Source organism: Danio rerio, chromosome 10, assembly GCF_052040795.2.
Source record: "Danio rerio strain M-AB ecotype USA chromosome 10, GRCz13ab, whole genome shotgun sequence".
Classification (NCBI taxonomy): Eukaryota; Metazoa; Chordata; class Actinopteri; order Cypriniformes; family Danionidae; genus Danio; species Danio rerio.
The window spans coordinates 11,789,618-11,814,201 of NC_141030.1; the positions used below are offsets into that span (position 1 = coordinate 11,789,618).

Below are 24,584 nucleotides of genomic sequence, written 5' to 3' on the forward strand. Positions count from 1 at the left end.
CAAACTGTTGTAATTCCTACACTGTTCACCTGATTTAGATGTAAATGCCCTGAACTTAAAGCTGACAATCTACAGTTATAGCACATCTTGTTTGTTTTATTTCAAAAATGTTAGAATTGTGTTGTGTCCAAATATTTATGAACCTAATTGTATATATAAAAATAAAGTTTTGTGAATCTATCTGTGGTCTCATAATGGATTTTTATTAACAAATATACAAACAACATAACAAGCATATTTTTAGAGTGACTGATGGATTTTCATTTGTTTTGTTCCCTAAATTACTGGTAACCTCAAAAAATGCAAAGGCTTTCATAATAATGTTATAGTTTATATACTTCCTACTGTGATGTTTTCAGGATTTAACACAAACGCTGTAAGGACATTGTGAGCTTTCAACAGCTCTGATAAATAAAGTGATATGCTGCCTGTGTTCAATTTTATTGAGGGGAGTTAATGATATGTCTGAATCATAAAATGGCCTATGGCTGGAAGGGTTTAATTTTTGATTTACGGAAATTGTTGTCATTGAAATCAATGAGATCATGAATGTTGCAAGATGGAATTGGAAATGTAATTTAAAACATCAGAATTGAACACTATGCAGCGGGGGAAAAAAGTATTGAACATCTCACCATTTTTCTGAGAAAACATATTTCTAATGGTGCCGTTGACTTGGAATTTTCTCCAGATGTTGGTATTAGCCAAAGAAATGAATATATGCAAAGAAAACAAATCTAATTAGTTTACAAATTAAATTCTGCAAAATAAAGCAAAATAATGCAGGGAAAAAGTATTGAACACATGAAGAAAGGGAGGTGTAGAAAGACAAAGAAAGCCCCGACAACAGCTGAAATCTCTGTTGTTCTTTAGTAACCCTCTGCCCTTCCTCATTGTAAATGAATAATAGCTGCTTCAGTCCAACATCGACATTGTCAGGACGATGAAGATGAACAGAGTGGACATTTCAGCAAGATAATGATCCAAAACACCCAAGGAAACTCTTTCAGAGAAAGAAAATCAAGCTGTAGAATGGCCCAGCCAACCACCTGACTTGAATCCAAAATAAAATACAAATTAAAGCTCCGATTTGATAGACGAGACCCACAGAAACATCAAGATTTTTACTCTGTTAAAGTCTGTGGAAAAACTCTCACCAGAGCAATTCATGTGACTTCATTGTCCATATGAGATTCTCCATATTCACCAAAAAACCTTTTATATGAAGTATTATACATGTTTCAGTAGTTACTTTCTCCTGGTGTCATTTCATTGTCATTACACATAACTAATTTTTCAGATTTATTTTTGTTTTGTTTTATGCTTATGTTTGTATTGTTTGGGTTTCTACTAAAATTTGGTTCAGTTTCATGTCAAGAGCTCCTTTAGAAATATTATTCCCAGGAAAAACATGACATGTTTAATACTTTAATTCCCTGCTGTATATAATGGTTTTCCACATAGAAACAATGAGCTTATGCTAAATCATCTCTTCAAAAACAAAAAAAAAAAAACACATTTTTAAATTTCTGTTTTATTTTTTGCATTGGAAGACTTTATAGCTAGTAACTTTACTACATTTACAAATGATAAAAAAGCATATTTACAAAGTAATGTTGTTATAAATAAATGACTACCAAGAACCTGACATTCATTGACATGATGCAAATTAGTAATAAATTAATCGCAAGAACACAGCAACCAACATGTTAATTAGCTCTCTACATTATTGCACCTATATCATAAAATACAGCTGGATGTTATGAGAAACATGATGTCTCTTATCAGTCTATGCCAACAGCCTGTACTTTCATACTGAATGAAGCCATAAAGTTTGATTAGTGTATCTATTTGTTTATACCACATCTTAGTCTTTAGATATTAGACACTAGAGTATTGTAGATAGACTGCTTAAAAGCATTTTTCTCTGTTGCCTTTAAAAAGCAGACCAACTCTGTTCACTGCTTTTGAATCTTTGAAAAAAGTTTTCTCAGAACTGTCCTAAGCGCTTCCTAATTTCGATGTCTCTCTTCAACTGGCAGGCTGCACAAGGCATGCAGTTGTAAACGATACAAAAGTCAGTACACATCGAACCCTGGAAAACAAAAACAAAAAATATAAATTATTTTGAGACAGACAGATTTAAATCAGGATTACAAATTGATCCTTTTTATGTAAATTGTGTAGAGATTATTACTATTGCTAATAAAACAGTATCGATATCAGACGATAAAAGCAATAAATGGTATCGGCCAGTAAAAGGAATAATCTGTGCTGACCAATTTAAGCAAAAATCTGTGTCAGATGATAAAAGCACAATGAGTATTGGCAAGTATTGACTAATAAAAGCAATAATCGGTATTCAACGATAAATGCAATAAATGATATTTATTAGTATTAATCTTACTTGTGTGCATTTCCCAAACAACAACGTAACTCGTGACTGAACTTATACTTACCATATACAATAGATTGTTTGGTAAAAGAACGATGTAGTAAACATTGTTTGAACCACGTTAGTTATAACGTAAAATGCCCATAATGATGCTCTAAACTGGGCGGAGTAACAACTTTCTTTGAGACGAACCCCATCATTTCTTTGTGCAAATTATATTGTTTTATACGCACACGCATTAAAAAATATACAATTTCTTGGTAAAACATGCACTCGCTTTCCATATTAATGGAAATATATGTAAATGGCACAAATAGGACCAATATTTCCTTTACAAATACATTCCTTTATGTATTGAGAACATTAAATATTCTATTCTAAAATATAAAATCACAAAAGCTAACAAGTAATCTATTCTCATATATAAAAAAATATTTATTATCGCTGGCAGCTAGCTCTCTGCAAGTCTCACATGATCTCTCTCTGAAGCTAGGCAGGGCTGCACGTAGTCAGTACCTGGAAAGGAGACGATAGTTTGTTGCCCGAAATGGTGTTAGTGAGGCCAGCAGGGGACGTTCACCTTGCGGTCTTTGTGTGCCCTAATGTCCCAGTATAGTGATGGGGACTCTACTGCTCAGTGAGCGCCGTCTTTCGGATGAGATATTAAACCGAGGTCCTGACTCTCTGTGGTCGTGAAAAACCACAGATGTCCTTCGAAAAAGAGTAGGGATTTAACTCTGGCATCCTGTCTAAATTTGCCCACTGGCCTCTATCCATCATGGCCTCCTAACCATCCCCATATCATAATTAGCTTTATCACTTTGTCTCCTCTCCACCAATCAATCAGCTGGTGTGTGGTGTACGTTCTGGCGCAATATTGCTGCCGTTGCATCATCCAGGTGGATGCTGCAAACTGGTGGTGGATGAGGGAGATTTCCTCAATGTGTAAAGCGCTTTGAGTGTCTAGAAAAGCACTACCCATCTCTGGGAAAAATTCACACACACACTCTAATACACTACGGACACTTTAGCCTACCCAATTCACCTGTGACTTGAAACCGGAGCACCTGGAAGAAACCCATGCGAACGCAGAGAAAACAAGCAAACTGCACACAGAAACGCCAACTGACCCAGCCGAGGCTCGAACCAGCAACCTTCTTGCTGTGAAGCGATAGAACTACCTACTGCGCCACTGTATCGCCTCTACTAATACCAATTTTATTATTATTATTATTATTATTATTACTATTATTAAGTAGGATATAGTTTATTTATTTTTTGTTTTTTTTAAAAGTCTACTTTTACAATTTGACACATGCAAACCAAAGAAATGTTCAACAGGCCAATGTCATACAGTACAAATTCTTAATAAACAGCCCACTATAAATTAAAAGCATTAACGAATGCTATCTTTTGTTTTCTCAAGCTTTGGAGACGTAACATAAATTCTGCTTTTAAATATTTTTTTAATCATTCAAAATGACATCAAAGTTTTCAAATTGCACTGCGAAGGGAACGAACACAATTGTAAACATGAAGATCGCTAAAACTGAACTGTAAAAATACTTTGAAATCAAAATCTAAGAATGATGACTTTAATGTTTTTTTTTAATCATTCTAAGTTTAAATGTTAAAATGTTCTAAACAAATAGGGCATGGGGGGAAAACTAGAAATAGAACATAGCCAGGAACCAGAGGTGTAGTTGCAAATGTACAGGTTTGCGACGCAGTTTGCGAATGTTTATTTGAATGAAAGATTTGAGAAATGCCAAATCAGCGAGCTGTTTGTAATGATGGAACTTGCAACCTTAATTGGCTAACTATGATTTTTGGAAATACACCCCTGCTGATAAAATCCAGAAACATCAGGACATTGTCTTTAAAAAAGCACTGTGAGGTGAAAAAAAAAAAACATCAGATTTGAGTGGTCTTTAAACTGTTATCTTAAGTTGATTGAACTAAAACTGGGTTGCAATGGCAAAACTGCAGTTTGTAGGCTCCACACTGCTAACATTTTGGTGGAATTTTACTAAAACTTTTAACGCAACTAACTAACTAACTAACTAACTAACTAACTAACTAACTAACTAACTAACTAACTAACTAACTAACTAACTAAACAAGATCGTAAGGTTCCATAATGCAAATCACAGGATAAATAAATGGAAAACACCCGTGAATCACAAGCTGGGAGATGTTAACTAACTGTCTTCTTATCAATATCTATATTGCGTTTCCTTACATTTGGAAAACAAATACTTATAAAATTTCGAAGGAAGCCACTGACTTTATTTTACTAATTTGAATAATTACTAATTTAACATACCAAATAGGTAAACTTCTTTTCACATATTTTTCATTTAGATTTCTATTGATATTTATTAACAATACAAAATCGTTATTATACAACTTTGTTCATTTATTGCAAATAATGGAATAGATGAAAATTGTACTCTACAGTTTACCAAAGAAAATGCATTTAATGGATTTTTAGATGTTTGAAACAATAAAATGTTCAAGAAATAATATTTGTATACAAGATATGTCCATGACTTACGAGTTCACTGGTATTTATACGATAATTTACATAATTTAAAACTACTTAAACAGACAATAAATGTCACTTTCTTTTCAATTGTCAGAGCAAAGATCAAAGTAACACAATTTGAAATTGTTAATAAACAAAACAAACAAACAAAAATACACCATTGAATCACAAACTACTGAAAAATATTAATTAATTACATTTATGTAAATGATTAATAAAAAAGATTAATAAACTTTTTACAGTGTGGATAGATAGACAGACAGACAGACAAACAGACAGACAGGTAGGTAGATAGATAGATAGACAGACAGACAGACAGACAGACAGACAGACAGACATTCACCTGTATGTTGTATTTAGTTCTGTATACACTCCTCATTGGCATGCCTAAACCACATAAGCAGCACTCGTTCATGTCACTGGCAATGGAGCAGCCCATACATGGGAGACAGAAAAGGCCACAACAACCTAAGAAAAATACATGGTTGACGTTATCTCCAAATTTAATCTTAGTTTTCATGATTTTGGAGACTTTATAGCTCACAATGTTGTAACAACATATTATGTTTAGTGCCAGTTGAAAGACTTACAAATGCTCATGTCTTCACAGCAGCTCATTAATCCGGTCTGAAACTCTTGAGGTCCAAATGCAGCGGGTTGAGATGTCACCTCCATGACCTATAAGGAAAGAAATTAGAGGAATATTTAGGTTAAATCATTTTTTGGCTGGCAAACTGCTCAAACTGATATCTTAAAGGGATGAACATTCACCATTCACTGTAAATGCCCAACACAAATTGATTGAGTTACCTTAATTGTCTTTACAAATTTAAGTGCATTGAACATAGAAAAATTAAGTTTACCAAAAAAACCTCAAGAACTGTGTTAATTCATCTCATTTTAAAGAAGTAGTTTAAACAAACAGCAAAAAAATTTTATATTTTTCTGAATGTTTACTCTAAAATTTTATGAAAAAAGAAAAAAACTTTTTTTTAACAGAAGAAACTCAAAAAGGTTTGGAACAAACTATAGATGTGTAAACGATTTTGGTTAATGCATTTTTAAAACTATCATTTAAATAGAGCAATTGTGCAATTGGTTTCACAAAACTTACCTTTCGTGTTGTTGAGTTGGGCTATTCTCAAATTCTCTACACATTGAAATAGACAGGATGTCTATTAATACAGTCACAAAATCAGACACACCCTTTGAATGTCAATAAAAACGCTACGTGACAGCTTTTATTGTGGAAATATAAATTGCACTTCCTTTAGGTCCAAAGTTCTTAATGGTTTACAGCAACACAATTTCTTTCACACCTTCCAGCAATGATTCATGCCACATCGTTCATTCATCCTTGAGATATCCTCAGTTTACAAGACAGAGCAATGATATGACATTATTATAAATGCACAAACATATTAATAAGCTACAAAGCGCTTAATCTCCTGTGATATTTTATCTTTTCTGACCACTCATCTTTTGCTTAGCAAGCCTGCATTTACAAAATGTTACCCTGGATTACAAAACCTTATGTGCGTCTTGTGTTGCACAAATTTGGCAGTTTCAGGTCAAAATTAGATTTTATTTGTCTTTTATCACAAAACGTTAAAAACATTAAGTAAAGATCATGTTCTATGAAGATATTTGAAAATGTCCTAGTCTAAATGTAAGTACCAAAGAATTAAAATCTTTTAAATGAACACCTTATAAGGTATACTTTGTACACTGCAAGAAGTAGTTACTTAAAGCAAGTAAACCAATTGCCTTAAAAGCAACACGTTGACTTTACAACAATAATGTAAGTAAACTCTTGTAACTTGGAACTGTTAAGCTGACTTAGTTTTTATAATTATGGCTTTTGAGACATCTCAGAAATAGGATATAAATATATATCACAAACAGTATTTTTATGAAAGATATTAGCAAAGAAAATAATTTTACAAAATTTGAAGTCAGCTTATTTGCCTGTCTTTGAAACCTGGATTAGGAGTTTAAGTTTGTTTAACAAACGAACAAAACATATTTTTAAAAATCTGGAACTCGATTATGTTTATGTCACTAATGCTGATTGTAACTCATTATAGCTGAGATTGGTTTGCATATGTCGAGTTGTGGAGCCTACACATATCTCTATAAATTATTTATTTTTTATATTTAATTCAATTTTTTTTCTCCCTCTCATACTTTCTGAATGACAATGTAATATGTTGTGTCCAACTGTCTGTGTAATGTGAAATGCACTTTGTTAATTTTTTTCTTTTTGTTTGTTCTGTTTATGCTATTGCTTATTTTCTTATACTAAAAAAAAAAAAAAATCCAGCACGTTTTTACACAGCAGGTGCCCTTCCGGCAGCAACCCATGTCTGGGAAACATTCCCCCACACACATTTACACTCGTACACTACGAACAATTTAGCCTACCCAATCCACCTGTACCACATGTCTTTGGACTGTGGGAGAAACCGGAGCACCCGGAGGAAACCCACGCGAAAGCAGGGGGAACATGCAAACTCCACACTGAAACGTCTACTGACCCAGCCGTGGCTCGACCTTCTTGTTGTGAGGTGACAGCACTACCTGCTACGCCACTATGTTGCCTTAAGTTTAAGCAACATAAATATTTGTTGTCTTGACTTTTTGTCATTTAACTTTTTACAGTGGATGTAAATCTTTAGATGTTTATGGTTTGTGTACAATTGAATCTGTAAAGAATTATTTTCCATGTTTTTGGTGGATGTATTAAATAAAAAAGCTACTTGTTTATCAAACGTGGTTCTAATTGATTGAATTTGCATTTTAAACTTTTAAAAGATAATATTATTATTTATTGAGTTTTTATTTGTTAACTCAACAAAGTTATGTTTTCAGCTCATCTATCAAAAGAGTGTTTTTACAAAATTCTGTGCAGAAACAACAAAAATTCCAAAGATTCTGTCTGGCTCTCACTGATCTGTCTGGTCCTCAGAAAAGCTAGGTGAGCGTTTCATGACCCTTTAAAGTTCACTTAAAAAAAGATATTGGTCACACTTTACAATAAGGTTCATAAGTTAATGTTAATTTATGCATTTACTAACATGAACAAATAATGAACAATACATTTACCACTGTATTTGTTCATGTTAGTTAACGTTAGTTAATGAAAATACAGTAGTTTATTGTTCAACAAGCATGGACTTGGATGTTAATAATGCATTAGTAAATGTTTGTTTATGATTAATAAATGCTGTACACGTGTTGTTAATGATTAGTTCATGTTAGTACATGTATTAACTAATGAACCTTATTGTAAAGTGTTACCAAGATATTTATTGAAGAATTCATGAAACAGTGAATCACATAAGAAGACCAAAGTGTCAAACAAAAGTCTTTATTGAAGGATTGAAACAAAAACAGAAAAGAAATACTTATGGGAGTTGGGGATGAGGCCTGTGTGTGTACCCAGGTGTGAGCATAATGTCTCACCCCTTTATGTTTTTGTTCTGCATTCATGACATATACAAATACAAATGCTCCCTGTGGCATATATGCCTGTGTGTGTGTGTGTGTGTGTGTGTGTGTGTGTGTGTGTGTGTGTGTGTGTGTGTGTGTGTGTGTGTGTGTGTGTGTGTGTGTGTGTCTGTGTTTCTGTGTGTCTGTGTGTTTCTGTGTGTCTGTGTGTCTGTGTAATGTGAAATGCACTTTGTTAATTTTTTTCTTTTTGTTTGTTCTGTTTATGCTATTGCTTATTTTCTTATACTAAAAAAAAAAAAAAATCCAGCACGTTTTTACACAGCAGGTGCCCTTCCAGCAGCAACCCATGTCTGGGAAACATTCCCCCACACACATTTACACTCGTACACTACGGACTATTTAGCCAATTTAGTGTGTGTGTGTGTGTGTGTGTGTGTGTTTGTTTGTTTGTTTGTTTGTGTGTTTGTTTGTGTGAATTTGTGTGTGCAAGCATGAATTTTCTATATTACATTTGTGCTTTTACCAGGTCCACATTTCTGTTTGGAAATATTTAGATTTATGCTGGATTTATTGATTTTTTTGACAAATGATCCCCCCATTCATTTCAATATCAAATACCAGAAATGTAAAAAAAAAAAAAAGTTATGTAAATATAAATAGATGATAAAAAGACACACAATCTTGTTTCAATAAGATGAAAGAATCTATTTGTGTGTTTCTTCAAGGAAAACTTAATAGGGATCGGGGCAGCATGGTTGCTCAGTGGTTAGCACTGTCGCCTCACAGCAAGAAGGTTGCTGGTTTGAGTCCTGGGCCAGTTATTTCTGTGTTTCCCTATGTTCATGTGGGTTTCCTTTGGATGCTCCGGTTTCCCCCACAGTCCAAAGACATGTCGTAAACGTGAATTGAAATAATAAAATTGTGGATTGTGTAAATGTGATAGTGTAATGGGTTGTGGCTAGAAGAGCATCCAATGTGTAAAACAGGATAGCTGGTGGTTCATTCCGCTGTGACAAGCCCTGATAAATAAGAGACTAAGCAGAAGGAAATGATTGGGATCATATAGACCCTGAGATCAAATGATGGATTAATAATTTGTTAGAATAATTATAGCAGTTATCAGTGAAGGCCAGCAATAAGGAAAACACTCCTGGATTACATAATAATGGAATTTTGCTCACGTCACAGTCAGACAGCTGTGGTGCAGATTACTGGATATGTACGATACTGTGTCAGGAAGAGTTTATAGCTTTACTGTCTATCATTCGAACGAGGTCAGTGACCAACTACAGCACAGTGTTGCCACATTCCTGCAATATAAAGCAGCATAGGCCTGCTTGAAAAATATGCAAATTTAGCATATTTCTGACATCATCGTATTGTACCAGCAACTTTTACTATTTACAGTCTACATTCACAAATTGTTCTCATTCACTGCCAGTCTGCTGTTCTGCACTGCAAAAATCCAGGGTGACAAATATCATTGTCATCGAGTGACCATCAAATGTATTTTATTATGTTATGGGCTGTCTGATTTTCATTGTATTGATGTACACTTAACAAATGATGATAATTGGTATGCTATTTCTCTGTGAAATAATGTTTTGAATATGAAGGTAAATTGTCCTTATGTGGTTAATCATGGTATAATGAAATGAAAATGAGAATCATTTTTTTTTTTTGATCATCGAGTGGCTGTCTAACTAATGAGGCACTGTAATTGACTATGGGATAAAAAGGTAGAGTGAGCGGATTGTATCACACACTGAAGAAGGCATTGTGCGAGCGCGCAGGAAAAACTTCATTACTCTGACATATATCATCTGAAAAAATTTTAATGCTAAAGAAAAAAAAATGAAATATTGTTTTATATATTGTATTATGCAAAATTTTTGGCAAAATGGTGAATATAAGGTTATGTAAGAAAATATAGTAAGGTTCTTTGATAAAATGCAAGATTCCACACAATTCCTTTATGTTGTCTCAGCATAAATCGATTAAGTTAACTTAAAACTTTTAACTAATTTATGTGGATTGAACATAATAAAATTAAGTTGTCCCAATAAAATCTCAAGAATTGTGTTGTTTTAACTCATTTTGAATAAGTAGTTTAAACAAGCAAAAAATATATTTTTTGAGTGTACAGGGAAATGTTGCCACAGCATAGAGGCATAAAATAGGAACAAAATCTTTATGCACGTGAGATTTTTGCATTGTGAAGCCAATCGCTAGTCTTTCTGATAAAAATATTAACAATTTCATATAAACCCATATCTCTTTTTTTATCAAGTGAGTAAACATTTGGTTGTCAGCCTAAGGGGATAATTTTTGGTCCATCTAACACCTCAACCCAGTTGTTTTTTATAATAATAAAAAATTGCAACATAGGCTCATTCTGAAAATGTAGCCTGTTTCTGGAGGCCGGGACTTATGTAGCCAAAGGTACGTATGACTTTATTTTATTTTTTTAATGAACCCCTGCGACGTATTTCACAGTCTCCAGAAATGTATATAGAGGAACATTTTCAGAATGAGCCTGGGTCAAAAAAAAAACTGTCTAAATATCCAGACATGCCTACTGCATTTAAGTTTTTGTGTAGCACGTCTGGTATGGAGATCTTCCTTTTAAAAGAACTGAAACAAATCATTTCAAATAATATTTAAAACTGAATGAGAGGAAAGTTTTCCTTTTCTGTTTTATTATTATTATTTTTTTTTAGCTTTAATTAAAATCAAACTGTATAATAATTTGACTATTTCTACTAGCCAATAGATAAGGCGAAAGCTCATTTGAGTTTTGTCCCTCCAGATAATTTTCAGTTTGCTGTGAAAAGAATCTATAGATTTTGGGATTATTCATGACACATTTGTCGACCATGTTGCTACAGCTCTGTTCGCCTTTGTCTTCTCTTCTACGTCAGATCATCAGGGTGTGTGTTTACTATGGGCAGTACAGCGTATGGCTGTTAGTCAAGTCAGCACCGCAACACACCATCATTTTATTGCATGTAGTAAACACACACCCTGATCTGAAAAGGGTGACATGGGAGTACAAATTTGTACAGTTTTTTTTTTTTTTTTTGCTGCTGCACAAAAAGTATTCTGATATGGGTGACATCGGAGAACAAAGTTGTTTGTACAGTTTTTTTTTTTTTGCACAAAAGTGTTCTTGGAGGAGCTTCGTTTGATTAAAGTTGAACAACTTGGAATATTTTGATGATGTTTTTGGTTCCTTTTAGGGACTTTGAACGTCTCAGGACCATTGCTGTATATGGAGCAAGTAAGCTCCTGGGTTTCGTCTAAAATATCTTAATTTATGTCCTGAAGAGAAGCAAGGTCTAAGTAGTTTGAAACAACATGAGGAAAAGTAATTAATAACAGAATTGACAATTTTGAATGAATCCTTCAAGGAGTATGTAGCACGGCTTGCTAAAGTTTGAGGTCAATTTCCTGGTGTTTGTTATTTAAGGACCAAAAAAGCATGTTTGACACTCATTTCACACAGTGCAACAGAATTAGTCTTCATTACAACACATCAGTACAACAAACTGGGCTCAGGAAAAAAAACACAGAGCAAACACAATCACATTCATGAAATATTTATTAGTTAGATTGAGTGATGGGTGATTCATTCTACTGTCGACCCCTGATGAAGCAGGGACTGAGATTGGAAGAGTTTAGCAAAAAAAAAAAAAAAACGTGTCAAAATGTTAACAGACAATGCACAGACATAACACACTGCAACTCTGCAATGCTATACACTTCTTGGAAAATGTGAAAATTTATTTAAAGTACATTTAAATAATAATGACAATATAACTTTGAATGAACAGTTTCCAAATAGGAAAATTACGAACTGCATGCACAAATACTGTACAATGTATTTTACTTAGCTGAATTAAACTCTTCCTTACTTATCAAATGACTGACCCCTTCATCTTTCTTTGATCTCATATTTTCTAGAGCAGCATTTAAGTACTTATTAGTTAAAAATTGTAGTGCTCTTTTCCAGTTTTCATAATTTCAGCGTGCCGTTACTCTTTCTAATGTCGATGTCTCTCTTAAGCTGACAGGCCGCACAGGTAAAGCAGAAGGTAGTGGCAGCCCAGTCATTGCACATGGATCCCTGAAAAAAAGCAAATGCAGTTCAAACACAACTGTAAGTATTAGACGATTTCTTTCTATTAAAGCTATAAAGATACTAACCTCTATGTTGTATTTAGTTCTGTATACACTCCTCATCGGCATGCCTAAACCGCACAAGCAGCACTCGTTCATGTCACTGGCGATGGAACAGCCCATACACGGGAGACAGAAAAGGCCACAACAACCTAAGAAAAAATACAGGATTGATTCACCGGGATAGACTGATGTATATCTTCATCCATCCATCCATCCATCCATCCATCCATCCATCCATCCATCCATCCATCCATCCATATTTGTGTACAAACTGGATATATTTATGTTTATGTCACAGTCACTGCCATAAGCACCCAATACCATAACAATTCCAATGTGATTTTAGGCTTAAGACAAATAAGCTTAGATAATAATGAAGAATTAACCAGAATATACGTTGTGTATAATTTACTGCCATTATGTCAAAAAACAAAACTAACTTTAACAAGATCTCAATTATTTTAAAAAATAGTATTCTTGCAAAATCTGCTTTTTAAAAGTTTGATTATGTCGTCCAGATTGCATTCAGTCAGTTACAGTTACTGTTTTGATGATAACAACTGGAAGTTTGGGCAAATTTTGCCATTTTTAATTGGAAATATTATTTTATTCATTTTTCTTCAGTTTAGTCCCTGATTTATCAGGGATCGCCACTGAGGAATGAACCGCCAACTATTCTAGCATATGTTTTACACAGCGAATGCCCATCCAGATGCATTTCAGTACTGGGAAACACCCATACACTCTCTCATTCACACACACACACACACACTTACACAGTACGGCCAATTTAGTTGATCTATAAACTGAAAATATTTTCATATTGAAATTGACCTTATTCAGGAACGACTAATCCATTTGTGTTAATGACAGGAATCACTTACATACGCCCACGTCATCACAGCAGCTCATCAAGCCTGAGTGAAATTCTTGGGGATGAAACGCCGACGGTTGAGATGTCACCTCCATGATCTACAACAGGTAAAGAAATCCATGAATAACTCACGCACTGTGCTTCAGCTGAGTGTCTAATTTATCAGGGATCACCACAGCGGAACGAACCATCAATTACTCTGGCATATGTGTTATATGGTGGATGCCTTTCTACCCATCTCTTATTCACACACATACACTAGGGACAATTTGGTTTATCTAATTCACTTATACATGTTGTAGCTTTCATTTTATTTAAATAGCATTAAAGGGACAGTTCACCAAAAAAAGGTAGATTCTGTCATCATTTAATCATCCTCCTCTTGTTTTAAACCCTTTTTTCCTCTGTTGAACAAAAAGAAAGATGTGCTGAAGAATGCTGGAAGAAAGCAGCCATTGACTTCCATTGTATTTTTGATTCATACTATGGATGTCAATGGCTCCTTTTTTCCAGCATTCTTCAGAACGTCTTGTTTTGTGCTCAACAGACATTTCCAACAACTTGAGTGTGAGTAAATGATGAGGAAAATGTCATTTTTGGGTGAACTATTGCTTTAAATGCTATGTACATATATTTGAATTAGTCATTTGATACAATGCATTTATTGTGTACAAATGTTATACATTTTAAAAATACCAGATACACTCTCAGAAATAAAGGTACAGGAGATGTCAATGGGGCAGTACCTTTTCAAAAGATATATATTGTTCCTAAAGAGACCACATTGGTACTTCAATTAGTTCAAAATGTACCAATATGGTCCATTGAGGTTCCAATATGGTCTCTTTTAGTATAAATATGTACCTTTTGAGAAGGCCGCGCACCAGTGACAGCTCCTGTACCTTTATTTCTGAGAGTGTAGCAATTACATCTGTAATTAATTTCCGTTATTACATTTATATCTACCACCTAGCCTAACCCATATCCCACCTTAATGGTGTTATTTGTGTTTTACAATTCAACATAAACACAGTAATAACATTGTCTTTATTTTTAAGCATACATATATTGTAAAAAAAAAATTGCTGCCTTAAATGTTTGTTTTATCAACTTAACTTTTCTAGTCATCTCATCAACAATTGATCAAACTGACTAAAATATTAAGTTAAACTTTGTATACTGTAACTAAACAAAATGAATTGAAACCTGCTAACTTAATAATCATAATATTGTGATATAAGGTTTTAAAGTGAAGTTAAGTTAAGATTTCTAAATCTTAAGTTGATAACTGATAATAGTAAGTTTCCGCTTACCTGTTTTTTTTTTTTTTGCGTCAGATATTCCTCTGTGGACTGAAACATGAACAAGATGCGTATTATATGGGGTCTGAAAGGTCACGTGTTCAGACCCACCCTTAGAAATAGGGATAAAGGTCAATTACTGCCTTTTTGTCATAATAATTAATGTCCTCCTTTTAGGTTCAAGGTCCTCTAATGCTAGTTGTGGCAAACGGTTGTAACAGCCCACAAACATATTTTTTTCCAGGAATTTGCTGCTTGCTGCCACACCTCATATGTGTCAACATTTTTGATGAGGAACAATAAATACAATCAGATAACAGTTAAACTGAAGTTTTCAAAGGACGGACTGAGTGATTAAGGATACTAATTAGCTGACTATTCTGAATATGAAACAGTTTTTTGACTAACATAAAGATTTTTTTTAATAAAAGCAGCAGTAGACTTATAACACATTTTGGATTTTTGTTTGTTCAGCAATTTAAAGCCCAGTAGTGATTTACTGCTGGCTAGCTTAAAGATTGTTGCCACGAGTATAGCTGCTACTGACGACTTTTATGACTTTTATGATTAAACACACTAAAGTCAAGCTGCTATTAGGATGGCTTGGCTATTAATAACCGATTGCAGCAATACTATTAAAGAAAAGTGATATTGTATTAATACATTTAAAACACAAATGTTGTAACAAAATGTAATAAAATGCACATGGTCAGTCCTGAAATCTTTATTTTTTAGTTTTTTTAACAATTAAAAACATCCTATGACTAAAAATGACAAGTAAAAGGCAAATACTTTTTCAAATCATACACTTTTTGATAATGATTTTTTTAATTAAAAAAAAGTATACAGCTGTAGCTGTGATTCAGTGATTGTATGTTTTACATAATGATGATAAAATTAGGAATTTGTTTTTACTATTGTTGTACTATTTACTATTGTATTACACTCCAATTAATTCTTTAATAAATAAATATATATATATATATATATATATATATATATATATATATATATATATATATATATATATATATATATATATATATATATATATATATATATATATATATATATATATATATATATATATATATATATATATATATGTGTGTGTGTGTGTGTGTGTGTGTGTGTGTGTGTGTGTGTGTGTGTGTGTGTGTGTGTGTGTGTGTGTGTGTGTGTAGTGGCGGCACGGTAGCGCAGTGGGTTGCATTGTCACCTCACAGCAAGAAAGTTGCTTCGAGTCAGTTGTCATTTCTGTGTGGAGTTTGCAAATTTTCTGGGTGCTCTGGTTTCCCCCACAGTCCAATGATCTATAGGTGAATTGGGTAGGCTAAATTGTCCGTAGTGTATGAGTGTATGTTCTGGTCCTCCAGGTTGGGTGTTGGGCTAACAACCCACCTCGTAAAAATTAGATGTTACGAAACACCAACATGGTGTTGCTAAATATTAACTTTGATATAAACGGCCCAGGGAGAAAGTAAGTATATCATTTGTAGCAGAGGTGCTCAAAGTAGGGCATTTAATCTTTGGTTTAGCCTGCCATCCCATCTGAAAAGAGGGGGAAATGATGGGCAGTTGGTTGGGGGGGAATTTCAAATAGATTATTATCTTTTTATTTCATGGTTTAATTGGGAAGCTACAAAAAAGCCCACTAATGAAATGTTTCATTTAAATGTTGTAAATGAATCAGACTTTTAAAATGTAATTACTGTCACTCGGCGAGTAAATAAAGGCAAACTACATTGTGTTATAAAAGGGATTTTTAATATGTTACTGTAATATGTTCATTATAAAATGTAAAAAATTATACTGCATCATTATTTATTATGTTTTAAAGCAAAGTTTTTTTTAGTTATTTTGAAATAATATGGTAATAAATGAAAAAATTACACATGGCAAATTTAATGTAATACAGTTTAGCATATGTACAGTTTGCCACAGCTCTCAATCAAGATTGCCCTTTAAAAAAAAAAAGTTTAGCGACCCCTGGTATACAGTAGTTTTATACACACACACACACACACACACACACACACACACACATATATATATATATATATATATATATATATATATACATATATATATATATATATATATATATATATATATATATATATATATATATATATATATATATATATATACATACACATATATATATATATATATATATATATATATATATATATATATATATATATACATACATACATACATACATATATATATATATATATATATATATATATATATATATATATATATATATATATATATATATATATATACATACATACACACATATATAGTAAAAAAAATTGTAACTATATATAAATATATATATACTGCGCTAAATTAAGAAATCAATTATAACTCCAAGATACTGGAACACATTTCATTATTATATAATAATAGAAATTATTCAGCATTATCTTAGGAGTATTACGCCACCTAATCATTATTAATAAGTCATAAGTGCAACTGAATCTGATAGAAAATTCACCAAGTCACTTCAGAAATCAGTGCGTCAGTATCAGGAATAGATTTGTCCTGTGTGTACATGGGTCATTTCTTTCCTTTGCCTGATAAAGTTTAAGTGGTTGAGCTCAAATATTGCGCAACAACATCCACCCTCAACATCAGAATAATGATAAACCACTTAATGCAGAGGAAAATATGAATGTGTACAGTTTAGAGCAGCTGAAATAAGCTACTAATCTTCAGTTTGTGTTATTTATTAAACATTTATATCAGTGGAAAGTGTTATGTGGATATGCAGAGAAAATGTGAGGTCACATAAAGCTTATGCTATTCATTATTTATTATCTCTCAGTAATGCTTGGTCCTAATTGGTCATCTGTGGAATTCTACCGTGCCTAGATGTATAATAAACACTCCACTTTATATAGTACAAATATCGTGTTGTGATATCCTTTGCTTTAAGATTTACCTTAATTCTTTATGGAATTGATTCAGATGCTGGAAAATGATCAAACTTTTCAGATTTTGATTTAGATGGACAAGATGGCTGCAGATTTGTCAGCTGTACATCCATGAATAGAATCCTCTGTTCAAGCATCCTAAAGGAATTTTAATGACTGTGGGGGCCATTTGAGAAGATAAGTTACCAATGTCTTTAATAAATTGACCAGTGAGGTGTCATGCAATATTTTGTAGTAGCCTAGGGCCATCATTCATTATAGCTAACATAGCATAGTATTAGACAAACAAAAACTATAATAGCTAAAATAATACTAAAACTACCAATAATAAATTTTTTATCATTGTTATATTAAATAATAGATACAGTTAAAGCCAGAATTACGATTAGTTTTAAATATTTCCCAAATGATGTTTAACAGAGCAAGAATTCGGAAGAAAGTCGTATTTGTATTATTTTGGCTACAATAAAAGCAGTTTTTAATAATAATAATAATAATAATAATAAAAAAAAACATTTTAAGGTCAATATTATTAGCCCCCTTAAGCAGTATTCTTCTGATCATCTATTGAGCAAACCATTGTTATACAATGATAAATTGTCTAATTACCCTAACTTACCTTGTTAACCTAATTAAGAAAATTTCACTTTAGGTTGAATAGTATATTGAAATATATCTAAAACAGCATATGCTGGCATCATGGCAAAGATGAATCAGTTATTAAAAAGGAGTTATAGAATGTGTTGAAAACAACGAGGCTAATACTTCAGGAAGGCTAATAATTCTGACTTTAACTGTAAATGTGTACACACACACACACACACACACACACACACACACACACACACACACACACACACCCCGAGTTTAAGTTATTTTTAACTGAAGTCATTTATGCAAGATAATATTGCTCATTCATAATATAATACAAATTAACATAAAACTATGGTTAGCCAACTCAATTTGCAGCTCAACTCTCCTGTTTCTATTTCTACCAAAACTGTTGGTTGGGAGCTCCATGAGGTCAATACACCTGGCCAAACTGCTAGCCAAACCTTTGGTTACTCTTGCTAATGCCAAACGTCAGTTTCAATGGTGCCAACAGCAAATATCTTGGGGTGTGAACAATGTGAAACATGTTGTAACGCCGGGGAGTGACACTGACAACAGAAGGTAGGATCCAATGTGCAGGTTTATTCACAGTCAGGCAAGCAGTGGTCAATACGGGAGCAAACAGGTGTGTGAGGACAATCTAGAATCATAGTCAATTTAACTAGCAAGAGGTCGAAAGGCAGGCGGCAGACACGGAAAACTAAATAAACAAGGCTAGGTTCAAAACACAGAGAAACAAGACCAGGATAACGCGTTGTATTGTCACCTTACAGATAAACAAGACTCGGCAAACTGAAGGGGTGAATGTGTGGCTTAAATAGTGTGTGTTAATCAGTCTCTGAAAGTCCTCAGGTGTGCAAATGTAATCAAGCTAGATGAGAAAGCAGGTGTGTGGGTAAAGAGCATGTATGAAGTTGAAGTCCATTAACTGGCAGATTTGTAGTTTCATAAGTGAGTGTTTACCAGCGACATCTGGTGGTTTGTTCACTGGTAAACATGACAGAGCCCCCCCTCTAGGGAGTGGCTTCCAGACACTCCTAATACTGTTCAGACGGGAGGTGGAGCGGAGGCGGAACTGGGGGAGGGATGGAGGGCCAGGACCATGCAGCTGGGGCGTACCTGGGGCGTGGAGCTGAGGCGGGCCTGGAGCGTGGAGCTGCGGAGGGCCTGGAGCGTGGAGCTGCGGAGGGCCTGGAGCGTGGAGCTGCGGAGGGCCTGGAGCGTGGAGCTGCGGAGGGCCTGGAGCGTGGAGCTGCGGAGGGCCTGGAGCGTGGAGCTGCGGAGGGCCTGGAGCGTGGAGCTGCGGAGGGCCTGGAGCGTGGAGCTGCGGAGGGCCTGGAGCGTGGAGCTGCGGAGGGCCTGGAGCGTGGAGCTGCGGAGGGCCTGGAGCGTGGAGCTGCGGAGGGCCTGGAGCGTGGAGCTGCGGAGGGCCTGGAGCGTGGAGCTGCGGAGGGCCTGGAGCGTGGAGCTGCGGAGGGCCTGGAGCGTGGAGCTGCGGAGGGCCTGGAGCGTGGAGCTGCGGAGGGCCTGGAGCGTGGAGCTGCGGAGGGCCTGGAGCGTGGAGCTGCGGAGGGCCTGGAGCGTGGAGCTGCGGAGGGCCTGGAGCGTGGAGCTGCAGTGGCCCTGGATCATGAGGCTGCGACCATTGAGGAAGCTTAGGTGGCAGCGGCCATTCAGGAAGTTCAGCAGGCGGCGGCCATTCAGGGAGCTCAGGCGGCGGCCATTCGGGAAGCTCAGGCGGCGGCCATTCGGGAAGCTCAGGCGGCGGCCATTCGGGAAGCTCAGGCGGCGGCCATTCGGGAAGCTCAGGCGGCGGCCATTCGGGAAGCTCAGGCGGCGCCGGCGGCCATTCGGGAAGCTCAGGCGGCGCCGGCGGCCATTCGGGAAGCTCAGGCGGCGACGGCGGCCATTCGGGAAGCTCAGGCGGCGACGGCGGCCATTCGGGAAGCTCAGGCGGCGACGGCGGCCATTCGGGAAGCTCAGGCGGCGACGGCGGCCATTCGGGAAGCTCAGGCGGCGACGGCGGCCATTCGGGAAGCTCAGGCGGCGGCGGCGGCCATTCGGGAAGCTCAGGCGGCGGCGGCGGCCATTCGGGAAGCTCAGGCGGCGGCGGCGGCCATTCGGGAAGCTCAGGCGGCGGCGGCGGCCATTCGGGAAGCTCAGGCGGCGGCGGCGGCCATTCGGGAAGCTCAGGCGGCGGCGGCGGCCATTCGGGAAGCTCAGGCGGCGGCGGCGGCCATTCGGGAAGCTCAGGCGGCGGCCATTCGGGAAGCTCAGGCGGCGGCCATTCGGGAAGCTCAGGCGGCGGCCATTCGGGAAGCTCAGGAGGCGGCGGCCATTCGGGAAGCTCAGGAGGCGGCGGCCATTCGGGAAGCTCAGGAGGCGGCGGCCATTCGGGAAGCTCAGGAGGCGGCGGCCATTCGGGAAGCTCAGGAGGCGGCGGCCATTCGGGAAGCTCAGGAGGCGGCGGCCATTCGGGAAGCTCAGGAGGCGGCGGCCATTCAGGAAGCTCAGGAGGCGGCCATTCAGGAAGCTCTGGAGGTGGCGGTGGCAGCTCTGGCAGTAACAGCTCTGGTGGTGGCATCAGCGCTGGTAACTCAGGTGGTGGTGGCCATTCTGGGGGCTCAGTTGATGGCATTTCAGAAACTAGAACAGGAACTAGGACAGGAACAGACTCAGAACAAAAAGCCATCTTGTGAGCTGGTGGCAGATTGGCATTTACCACATTGTGAGCTGGAGGACTGGAGTCGGCCATCATGTGATCTGAAGGACTGGAGTAGGCCATCTTGTGAGCTGGAGGACTGGAGTCGGCCATCTTGTGAGCTGGATGTGTGGTAGTGGTATGAGCAGCAAGTCCCGTTACCAGCGGGTCTTGCGGTCCTATGCCCCCCCCCAAAAAACATTTAGGGGTCTCCTCCGCGTTGCCAATAGTAAAAGGGGACCCACTTAATTGTAATGCCAGTTCGATGTACATTTCTAATGTCCAGTGTGGCTGATGTAATGGCATGATAGAATAAAGGGGTTCCGAAAGTCCTCCACGAAAAAATATCATCAGGCATAACTCATCCCAAGATGTTAAATGGGCTACCTGGATGAAGTCCTCCACATATTCCTCAATGGACCATGCTTCCTGATGAAGACGCATGATCTTTATACCCGCTGGATCCATGTTGTGGCCGAGTCTTCTGTAACGCCGGGGAGTGACACTGACAACAGAAGGTAGGATCCAATGTGCAGGTTTATTCACAGTCAGGCAAGCAGTGGTCAATACGGGAGCAAACAGGTGTGTGAGGACAATCCAGAATCATAGTCAATTTAACAAGCAAGAGGTCGAAAGGCAGGCGGCAGACACGGAAAACGAAATAAACAAGGCTAGGTTTAAAACACAGAGGATAACGTGTTGTATTGTCACCTTACAGATAAACAAGACTCGGCAAACTGAAGGGGTGAATGTGTGGCTTAAATAGTGTGTGTTAATCAGTCTCTGAAAGTCCTCAGGTGTGCAAATGTAATCAAGCTAGATGAGAAAGCAGGTGTGTGGGTGAAGAGCATGTATGAAGTTGAAGTCCATTAACTGGCAGATTAGTAGTTTCATGAGTGAGTGTTTACCAGCGACATCTGGTGGTTTGTTCACTGGTAAACATGACACATGTATTGTTCTCCACCTTCACTGTCTTTCCCCACATTCGGGAGAATAATGATGTGAAGAAGCATCCCTTATTTACACTAGTCTGTTTTAATTTTAAAATGGTGTTTTACTATGAAAATGCACCTTGTCCAGGTGTTTTTACTGTGTTTTAGAAAAACCATCTCCGTCCACATTACACAGCTTAAAACACTATGTGATATGATTTGTGACCATTCTCTGGACATGCACATGTATTGTTGGCATTTGTATTTGCAGTCTCTTGTGTAATGGTCAAATTAGAGGGGCTCGTTGAATCAGGAAATTATATGTGAAGTCCATTTTAAATTAAAATTCCTTCATCTCCCATTGCTATGAATCCTAAGCAAAGGTCTAAATTCACTGATATCCATTTAGTTGCTATTGCTAAATCAAGGAGGGGTCTGGATTCATACCTGGTGCAGTGCAATCTGAGCTGCATCCAATGCTTTTAAATGCACTCACCTAACCCCACCCCTTACCCTGCTCGTCACAGTGACACCACTCACTCTATTTAGTACATTGTGTGACATTGCATTGCTAAGTGATGCAATTTCAGCTTGCATCATAAAGGCTGCATCTAGATACTATTGAAATCAAGTGACTCCTCTCGGTCTAGTATATCATCTCAGTGTCAGTATATTGTGCAGGTTCATGGGCACTGTACAATTATGTATAGACCAGACACCTGCACGTAACTTTTATTGTTTGGAACAAAAAATAGTGAATGTGCGCACTATTCTGACACTGAGGAGACTGTTGAATAAAGGAAGAAAGACTGTTGAATAAAGTTATTTTCGTTTTATGTGCATACAAAAGTATTCTTGCTGCTTGATAATATTCTGATTAAACCACAGAAGAGGATTTGTTTTGGTACCTGAAACTTGCTGTCTACAAATGATGGGAGAGCTCTTAAATTTCATCCAAAATATCTTAATTAGTGTTCTTAAAATATGAATAAAGGTCTCAGAAGTTTGGAATAACATGAGTAATTTAGTAATGAGTACAAAAGTGTAGATTTGCTTATGATATTGGTGGGGACCTAATTTGACACCAACCTCCTATCAATTTTAAATTTTCAATGTCACTTCACATTTAAAATTTAAAGTTAAAGAAATGGCTGACAAAAAAGAAGTTTAATAAAGACTTCTGTTTACTGAGGGCTTATTTGTTCATAATTACTTACCACTGCATCTGAACATATTTTTGCAAGTATAATATTGCCATTTTTGCACTTTAAGCTAAAAGATGACTTTACATGTCCATGTTCTTTTTCTTCTCTAAGTGTGCAAGCAGAACAGCACGTTCTATTTCGCACTTAAAAAAGAACTTAAATAAATAAATCAAATACAATTAGTGATAAAAACAACATTAAATCAAGCATGTCTTATGGTGAAAAAAGTCAATTTACATGATTTTATTTGACAACGAATGAATGCAGACTTCTGAAAAGGGGGAGACATATGACCAGTGGTAAAGAATACAAAAAAATTATACTAAAGAATAAGTCCCATTACTTGCCTAAAAATGTTGTGTGAGTAAAAGTATCTGTTGTAATATTACAAATATTAATATTACTTTCAAGAGTAGTGAGTATAATGCAGTAAAAAGCTGATGCATTTACATGTAATTTGTGGATGTGTGTAAACCTAACATTCTGTAGTGCATTTAGCTGCCAAGCAGGCACGTCAAATGATATATTAGGCTAGATTTAGTTTGGGAAATCAAGTGACCAAAATTCAATGTCTAGCCAGTCTAAGAACAATGTATTTTGATGTCCAAAAATCACGTCAAATGATGTTGTGTTGGAAGGTGACCAAAATTTAAATATTTCCCAAATTATGTTTAACAGAACAAGAAACTTTTCACAGTATTTCCATAATATTTTTTTTCATTTGCAAACAAAATGCAGCATTCTCATGACGTTAGATTACAACGTCAATCTGACATTGCTGGGTGTTTAAGACCATTTCCGTCATCATACAGCAAACATCCCTCATCTTTTCATCAGTGATATGCTTCTGAACAGTCTCTGGGTCAATGAGTGTAAAAGTTTTGGACATCATTATGGACAGCTAATGCTTCCAAACAGTTTGCTGCAATTATAAATCACTCATGTCTTGAGGTTGTTATGATGTGATTTACCTTCTATGTGTGATTTGATTAGACAGGAATCATAGGAATCTGTTTTTCTAATCCCCATAGACAAGAAAAAAAAACAAAGTAGTGACTGCAGGTTGAAGAAAAGTAGTGGAGTGAAGGTACCAATACAGCACTAAAAATGTACTCAATGGAAAGTAAAAGTACACATTTATAAAACAACTTACTAATTTACAATTCCTAACAAAAAAATACTCAAATATAGTAATTTGAGTATTTGTAATTTGTCTTTACACCAATGCATATGACACAATAACCATTTTATCTCGATTGTTTTTTCATAATTTTCATGGAGGCCATGCTAATTCTACACCCTTAAATGAGTAACATTATTTTAATTTTGGAGTGAATCAACACAATTTCTGGCCTCGCCACGGAAATAAAGTGTAACCACATGTTCAATTTTCAACAGTTCTAAAGCATTATAAAAACAAACTCTGTAAAGAA

The 24,584-nt window shown here is 36.4% G+C and overlaps 3 protein-coding genes across 3 annotated transcripts; 1 reads left to right on the forward strand and 2 right to left on the reverse strand.

The window, feature by feature from the left end:
* Window positions 1-183: 183 nt before the first annotated feature.
* plac8.2 (placenta associated 8, tandem duplicate 2) lies at window positions 184-6,099 on the reverse strand. Its single transcript, NM_001083873.2, is given in 5 exon segments — window positions 184-683; window positions 1,333-2,095; window positions 5,287-5,411; window positions 5,534-5,621; window positions 6,058-6,099. Coding segments are annotated over 3 exon segments (315 nt in total). The 5' UTR covers window positions 5,619-5,621; window positions 6,058-6,099; the 3' UTR covers window positions 184-683; window positions 1,333-1,990.
* Window positions 6,100-11,979: 5,880 nt separating this feature from the next.
* plac8.1 (placenta associated 8, tandem duplicate 1) lies at window positions 11,980-14,801 on the reverse strand. The gene is given in 4 exon segments (NM_001033097.2): window positions 11,980-12,522; window positions 12,603-12,727; window positions 13,463-13,550; window positions 14,766-14,801. Coding segments are annotated over 3 exon segments (321 nt in total). The 5' UTR covers window positions 13,548-13,550; window positions 14,766-14,801; the 3' UTR covers window positions 11,980-12,411.
* Window positions 14,802-18,876: 4,075 nt separating this feature from the next.
* Window positions 18,877-20,098, forward strand: LOC147841974 (uncharacterized). The gene is made up of 2 exons (XM_087270251.1): window positions 18,877-19,463; window positions 19,583-20,098. The coding sequence occupies exons 1-2, from the start codon at window positions 19,416-19,418 to the stop codon at window positions 19,970-19,972; spliced, it is 438 nt and encodes a 145-aa protein (XP_087126377.1). The 5' UTR covers window positions 18,877-19,415; the 3' UTR covers window positions 19,973-20,098.
* The last annotated feature ends 4,486 nt before the right edge of the window (window positions 20,099-24,584 follow it).

Excerpts from the sequence above, each read along its gene's own strand:
- LOC147841974 (XM_087270251.1), top strand. The coding sequence starts at position 19,416 with ATGCAGCTGGGGCGTACCTGGGGCGTGGAGCTGAGGCGGGCCTGGAGC. Across the intron at positions 19,464-19,582 it reads AGCTGAGGCGGGCCTGGAGC|CGTGGAGCTGCGGAGGGCCT; the intron begins GTGGAGCTGCGG and ends GAGGGCCTGGAG.